Raw genomic sequence first — 7736 nt, forward strand, 5'->3', positions numbered from 1 at the left:
AATAAACTTTTTTTTTTTCAGAAGAAGCCAAAACTGTTCCTAATCGATGTTATCAAATATATTATTCCAAGATCTCTTCGAACATTTAAACAGTAAATAGTGTTACGTATGACGTAATCAAAACAGTGATACTTTATATCTTGCCTTTGCCTTAGATGTTTTAGAAATCCTTCTTGGTGCTTAAGAAACAAATAATATCCCATACCATCATTTTGGCAACTGAAACGCAATATTGGCGTTTATTAAACTATAAAGCAAAAAAGAGAAAATGTTGACTAACATACTCTCATTATCCATTTCAGTATTGTCAGGTCAGGAGAAGTTGCCACGTGTTTTCAGTAATAAATGTACTTTTTTATCAAAATATTTTTACAAAATTTCTTTACCAAAACAAATGCTTTGGGGTTTTAATACGATGACTTCAACCTTTGTACAATTTCATGAATGGTTTTGGGTTTCATAATAAGTGTCCCGCTTAAATTTGCCACTGCGCAGCTGAAGCAGTTTCTCCTCGTGCATGTGAAACTCGTTGCAGTAAAGGTGCACGCACGCGCATGCGCAGGTCTCTCCGTCTTTTGTTGGAAGGGAATGACTGGCGTTTTTAATGCTCTCCGCTCCAGCATCGCTACATTTCTAGTCGAATCCTCTGAATAAAGTACAGAGGCCGGATTCAACTCTTGAAGAGGATTTGGTGATTGAAGACGGTGTGCCGAAGCGGTCGATTGTGTGATCAGAGCGTTTGGGTGTGGAGTTGTTTTATTTTTTTCCATGTGTGTCAAGCTGATGCAAAGCTAACGTTAGACGGCCTGACAAAAGTTCTAGGTTCAGATTAACATCTCCGCTTACTTCGTAATAAATGACGGGCCAAAAAATAGGTTTTGTTCTCGAACTAAAGCGACGTTTATAGGTTTTATGAAATAATAAAGATCGTTTCAATGAATCGGGCAACTCCGTAGCGTTAGTTCCGGTTAACTTTGTGTGCCGCTGGAAAGTGAGTCATTCATCCAGCTAAACTCTCTTAGACGACTCGATTCAACGTAAACGAGTTTGTAACGAATAGATTTGTTTATATTTACAAGAACGTTAGTAATTGCGTGTATTTATGCGTGTACTTCGTCAACGTTTTTGTTACGCTAGCCTGTTATAGCTCTTCAGCTAGGTCACATGTGTTAGCCTTCAACTTGCTCTGTTAAATCTATTCAACTTACAAGTTACCGGGCAAATTAATCATTTCTATAAACGCTTTGGTAACGTTAAGCAGCTAACTTAATGTTTTACCTCGCTTGACGAGATAGCCATTATGGTTTTTTTTACGAAAAACGTCGTTGTGGTTAATCCAAGCTAACTTGATAGTCAAAGTTTGTTTTTTTGTTTGTTTGTTTTTTTTTTTTACCTCAATTGTAAACGTTTTGGGAAAACTTGATATTTGTGTTTCACAGAGCAAAGGTGCTACAGGTTTGATACGACACGTGTATGAGCAAACGATGATTCATCCACATTTGAATGAAATCTTCCATTAGGAGCTCTAAAAACGTTCTGTTTTTGTAATTGCACTGTATGGCTTCTTTTCATTTTAAAACATGGTACCTTGGAATACAATGTACAAAAACATTATCTAACTTATGTCGAAGTACTATCATGGCAATACCTTCTGTTCTCCACTACATGTGCCATGTGCTCTTTCATGTGCAAGCACATGCTGGTGATAACACCATGTTTTCTCTGCACAGAAACTTCTTCGATAACCCATCATGGCTGATCTGGATACTGATTTCACCAGTGGAGATGCTGGAGCTTCCCTGACCTTTCCCATGCAGTGCAGTGCCCTGCGGAAGAACGGCTTTGTGGTGCTCAAGGGACGTCCATGCAAAATTGTGGAGATGTCTACCTCCAAGACTGGCAAGCATGGACATGCCAAGGTGTCGTATTAATAAACTTACTGCCAAAAGCTTTTGATCGAAGGCCAAAAGTCATGACCCATGCATATTATCAAACTTGTAATCATTATTAATACTTCATTTCATTGCCAGGTGCACATGGTTGGAATTGACATATTTACTGGAAAGAAAAATGAAGATATCTGTCCCTCCACCCACAACATGGACGTTCCTAACATCAAGAGACAGGATTACCAAGTGAGTTCTAACAAATTTAACAGTTTTTTTTAATTATTATTATTCCACAATGGAAGCATCTACATTTGATTTGCTGTGGCATTTTAAATAATGTGCTTTTTTCTCCCTGCTTTCCTATTGCAAAGTTGGTTGGCATTATCGATGGTTACCTTTCCCTTATGAAGGACAATGGAGACTTGCGTGATGACCTCAAGCTGCCTGAAGGCGATCTGGGCAAAGAAATAGAGAGCAAATTTGAATCTGGAGATGAATTTCTGGTTTGTAACTTTGCTTTCAGATTTATGTCTAACCTGAGCTAATTTTTAAAAAAAAAATTATTGAAGATATACTTAAGATTAAGACCATTTAAATCCTAGCAATCCTTTGTTGAAATAAAAACTGAGCATCTGTTTAAAAAGATGCTTTCATGTGTTTAATTCAAAAGTCATTTACATTCTAGAACTCATAATTTTAAGTTGTAAAGCCCAAATTTTCCCTAAATTTCTAACGCTTCTCTTGGAAATTCACAAAATAGCTGTGGCTTCAGAGGAATTTAATAGCATTAGGTAGTTCATTTATGTAATGTTATATTGCTTAAGCCTGCCTCATTGAAGACTAAAAAACACACCATTTAGATTGGAATTCTAATACTGCATATTCATTAAGATAACCATTATTGATGTACATGTGTATGAACTGCATATTAAATGTGTAAGAAGCAAGGAAACATTAGCTTCATCAACTTTTAATGTTTATTAGTTGACTTAATTCATTTAGCTTATCTATATATTTTTAGATACTTGACAGATACTTTAACAACAAAGTAAAATCTGCTTTATAAACTTGTACAGGTTTAAGTAAATTATTTGTTTCATGTGATTGTATTGCAATAACAGGGACATGGAAAGAAATAATGGTTGAGAACCAATTTTGATCAGCTTAGAGTGGCATTGGATCACCAAGGGGAAAAATATCACAGGAACCCTAAGTTGTATCATTTTGAGAGTTGCAAATGTCACATTTAGGTTTTTACATTAGAGGTGTTGGTCTTCACTTGGCATTTGAATACAATTCGGAGGGTAATCGTTCGTCAACTTTTATTTAGGCATCTATGCTATTTAGTCTATTTTATATTAAATACTATATTAATATAGTACATTTCTTTGTAAAGCTGTGCAATTTGGCCTAAAATCAAAAGCTCGATTAATTAAGCATTATTTTATTTTTAAATAGTTTTTGCTCTTATAGTTCACAGTTTCGTGCAGTAAATATGCTCAAATTGACAAGTGAGAAATTTTGGAATGAAGGGTGCATTACTTAATTTTAAAATAATTAAAACGCGCACACTATCTATAATCTGATTATTTATTGAAGATCATAACTGAAGGACTGAAATTAAAACGCATTGCCTGAAACCAACAGTCACTATTTTTTTTCTTATAAAAAGTGAAAATAAGCTCAATTTAGTGAACAAAATAATTTTCAATGTTTTTCATTTTAAAAGTAGATAATAAGCAGCTTCTCTTCTAAATAAAAAAAACTGTTGTATATGTTGTAAATAATATTTTAAACAGTGCATTTCTTGAATCTTCTGTAAACGAATATTTTAATGTAAATAATAATTTTATTATGGAAAATACACCATCTCAAAGCGTCTCTTGTGCAGCTTCCAGGCATTGTCAATGTAGTGCAAACATGTGACATGTAGTTACATTTTGTGAGGTGTGCAGTTATGCAAAGGCTGCGCCGGATCACACCTGTTTGTTTGACGCAGAAGTTTAAATCAGCCCTAACAGAGCGGTAGAGCCTAATTGAAAAAAATTATTATAGGTTCTGAATTTCGATTAACTGCGCAGCCGTAGTACTTTGTTGCTTATGTTTGTAATTAAAATAAGGTGCAAATAACCAACTGTTAAACATGAATTAGTCTATTTCTTCAATAAATGCATAATCATAGTCATTATAATGTAATGTGAAAATTATATCTGGTTTATAGTTTATAATTATTTGCTTTAGCTAAAGCTATTAAAAGGATTCAGTGAACTTCAGTGTGTGATTTTAATAATAATAATGATGATGATGATTAACCTTAATGGCACAGATAAGCACATTATGTGACCCTAGACCACAAAACGTACCCAATGTTCCAAATCTAAAAATCCTGTCATTTAATCATCCTTATTCTAGACCGGTTTAAGTTTTTCATCTGTTAAACAAAGAGATTCGTAAGAATTTTGAAAGCAGCAGCCATTGACTTCCATAGTATTTTTCTATCCAACTATGGATGTTGATGGCTGCTGGTCCCTTGTTTTATTTATGAATTTTCTTTTACTCTATTGTTAAATATCCCACGCGGATTTAGATTGTAAGACTGAAAGTTCATTTGCTGTTTTTGTCTCTTGTCTAGGTCTCTGTTTTGGCTGCCATGGGGGAAGAGTGTCCCATCGCCATCAAGCCCATGAGCTCATAATGAACCGAAGCTGACCAGCTGGTTGAGTGAGGGCCTCCATACCACAAATATTACATTTTAGTTCTTAAAAAAACAAAAAGTCACCAAAGCCACAGCCTTCACACACACCACCCAGAATTGGTTCTGTTAAACAGTAAAGATGCTGGACCTTTTGACCCGTCTCATGAGGTTTTGTCTAATCAGCATAATTCCACATCACCAAGGGTTTCCTGCACGCTTGTTATTTTGCCCCCTGTTCATTCCATTTTCATTATTCCAATGCACTTTTACCATTCATTATTAAAGATGAGAATATTTTTTTTTAATTCTCGAATTATTGCAGAAACCTTTTTATCCATGCCGACGGGCCTTAAAACTGTTGCAGATCAGGCAGCAAACATAAGATTTACCTCTGTGAATGACACTGACTGGTTTGCCGGCGTTTGGTACATCAACGTTTGTGCCAAAGCCTGTGTGTCTCAGGTAGGCTAGGGTTTGTCTGACAGCTTGGCACTGATTGGGGCGACCGACAACTAGCAATCCTAAGGCAGAATATGGACTAAAACTTTTACTGACATTAAATCCAGACCAAATATTCTTTGTTTTTTGGGGAAGTAATCCTGTGTAGTTTGACTCCACTTGACGGTTTGAGCAGGTTTTTTTTTTTCTTTTTTAAGTTTACAGCATTTCCCCTCATCCATAATTAACATTTATTTTGGTAGTGACAGCAATAACCCAGCATTTTTATGTTTTGGTAGTAGTAAGGGAGAATGATTATAAGAAGGGCCGTTGAGCTTTACACTGGCTAACCTGCTGTAAGTCAGCAGTAATGGACGCCCTCTGTAACAAACTCTGTTTACAGTAGCTTTGCTATACAACAAATTTTTATTCCGCAGAAATTAGTTTATTTTTTTGTACTTGCACACAGACACAGTGTGCGCACTAAAGGGCTTTAGCATCAACACTTCTATATTCACTTCTTTCTGATATAAGAGTATTAGTAGTTTTTTTTCCCCCTATTACAGTTTACGATTGGCTTGTGTAGTATTTTGCCGTATAAAACTTTTAATTTACTCTTGAGATTCCATTTTTGATGTAGAGATGAGTTGCTTTTCTATCTTTGCATTTGGCTTTTCCTAGTGTTAGTTTTGATTTTTCCTTTTGGTAATTGTTTACTGTGCGATGGCTCAGCAAAATGAAAAGGCACTTGTTGGGCAGAATGTTTTTTTAGAGGTATTTTCATCACCTGTTTCGACTAGTTGATGTTATTGTAAAGTTAGCTCTCGTATAAACAGTAGCCGTAGATCTGAGAGCTCAAGTAGGTGGAAAGTGTTGTATGACTGTACAGTATTTCAGACGCATATCATACTCTGCGAGTCTCTCAGGTTTCCAGTGTTTGGTTATTTTGCTGTTTGTAGTATTGGTCCTAATTCTAAAATACCTCTCTATTTTTTTTTCTGCAAAACATGTATTCATACCTGCAAGAGAATCACATGCTTTTTTATTTGTCGCATGCATGTTATCGGTTCATTTCCTAAATTCAGCAGCTTGACTATCAGTGACGGGCAGAAAGAAGAAATGTGGGCTTTGTTACCATTTCAAACTGTGAGAAGGTGCTTTGTCAGACATGAAATGATCGAGAAATTATAGTGTTTGAGTTTTTCCACACAGCTAGTTGAATGAAGCGTAAGAAGCCACAGTTTTTGGATATGAGGGGAGCAATTATAATAAACTCAACTGAAAAACTAAAGCTTTTGTGTATTATTTTCAGACTTCACACTTTTTGCAAAAAGACTGGCTAGTCGCAAGAACTTTTTTGGCTCGTTTTAATCCGGGTTAATCTTTCTGTAAACTGTAATATTGTGGGAATATTATTACTGATGTATTGAAATGTATGCTCTACTTGGTGACCATTTTAAAATTTGTGTAATTCAATCCTGTGACGTTACAGCTCTGTTTTCAGCATTATAACTCCATGATCTTTAAGAAATTATTGTGGTGTTTTCCCCCAGATTCTGAATACTTTAAATAAATAAATAAATAAATAAATCTTATGTCAATCTTTTGCAACCAAATGTTGTCAATTTCTTCTTAATAGCAGTTAAATACGTTTTTAAATACAGTTTAAAAATGATTTCGTACTTAATTTGATTTTCCTTGTGTAGATCTGTCCTGTTACATTCACCAAATAAAACTCAACTATCAAAGGTGTTAATGGTCAATGTAGTAAAGAAATTGCCAATTTTAAAGTTCATCCTGTACAATGTCATGCACAATGTAATATTTAGATTCAGGGAACAAGCAGTGGGCAAAAAGGAAATAAATAAAAAAATGTTTAATCAACAAAATATATGTAGTTATCAGTGAGAATAAATATGCATGTGAATTAAGAGTCAGTTTCTAAAATAGTTTCTCATCCATTAATGGTGATTTGGCAAGAGGGTTTTGCTGAAGAAAAAAAATACCCGGCTTAAACCAGCCTAAACTGTTTTTAGCTGGTCAACTATCTTGGTTTTAGAGGGGTTTGGGCCATTCCATGCTGGTTTCCAGCTTGGTCTTAGCTGGTTGTTTTGAAAATGATCAACTAAAATCAGCTTGACTAGCCTAGTTTAAGATGGACATCGCTGGTGTTCGCTGGGAGTTTAGGCTGGTCATTTTCCAGCTATAAAACCATGCTGGCAATGGCCAAAACCCATCTCAAACCAGGCTGGTTTATGCTGCTTTTTTAGCAGGCACATTTCTACAACTAGTCCATAGCAGCGTTTTACTACAATGCAATGGCTGACTCATAACATTATTTAACCTTAATTCTTCACAAAAGATCGAAGTTACATTTAATGACATTCACATAAATAACAGTTCCATAATTGTAACCATGCATCAGTTTTAAATTGTGTCTGGTATTTTGTTAAACTTGCCAGTAAATGTGCCCTAATTCGATTTTTACCAGCTGTCCTTCATGTCTTAAGCCTGAAAAAAAGAAACATGAATTAAGAATTACACAAATGCTTCCTTCAGTCAACAAAACCGCCCTTTTAGCGTTAGCATAAGCTTATTAGCATGACTTTCGATTTACTTTAACCCTACCCCCAGTTTAAATATTTATTTTATACTTTATCCACTAGAGGTCAGCAAAGCATCGTACAACAATCGACCAGATCTCCAGAACCTGC

General features: G+C 35.3%; 1 protein-coding gene across 2 annotated transcripts; it reads left to right on the plus strand.

Annotated features, from left to right (window-relative positions):
* Nucleotides 1-557: 557 nt before the first annotated feature.
* On the plus strand, nt 558-6638 carry eif5a2 (eukaryotic translation initiation factor 5A2). Of its 2 annotated transcripts, none has more exon segments than NM_213262.1 (5): nt 558-743; nt 1731-1919; nt 2031-2135; nt 2261-2392; nt 4522-6313. In NM_213262.1, coding segments are annotated over 4 exon segments (468 nt in total). In that variant the 5' UTR covers nt 558-743; nt 1731-1751; the 3' UTR covers nt 4585-6313.
* The last annotated feature ends 1098 nt before the right edge of the window (nt 6639-7736 follow it).

The sequence above is a fragment of the Danio rerio genome, chromosome 2 (assembly GCF_049306965.1).
Source record: "Danio rerio strain Tuebingen ecotype United States chromosome 2, GRCz12tu, whole genome shotgun sequence".
NCBI lineage: Eukaryota > Metazoa > Chordata > Actinopteri > Cypriniformes > Danionidae > Danio > Danio rerio.

Bases quoted from the DNA above. Each gene is read 5' to 3' on its own strand.
- eif5a2 (XM_073914893.1), top strand. From the start codon at position 1,752: ATGGCTGATCTGGATACTGATTTCACCAGTGGAGATGCTGGAGCTTCC. The intron at 2,136-2,260 runs GTGAGTTCTAAC...CCTATTGCAAAG, and splicing joins TCAAGAGACAGGATTACCAA to TTGGTTGGCATTATCGATGG. The intron at 2,393-4,521 runs GTTTGTAACTTT...TCTCTTGTCTAG, and splicing joins AATCTGGAGATGAATTTCTG to GTCTCTGTTTTGGCTGCCAT.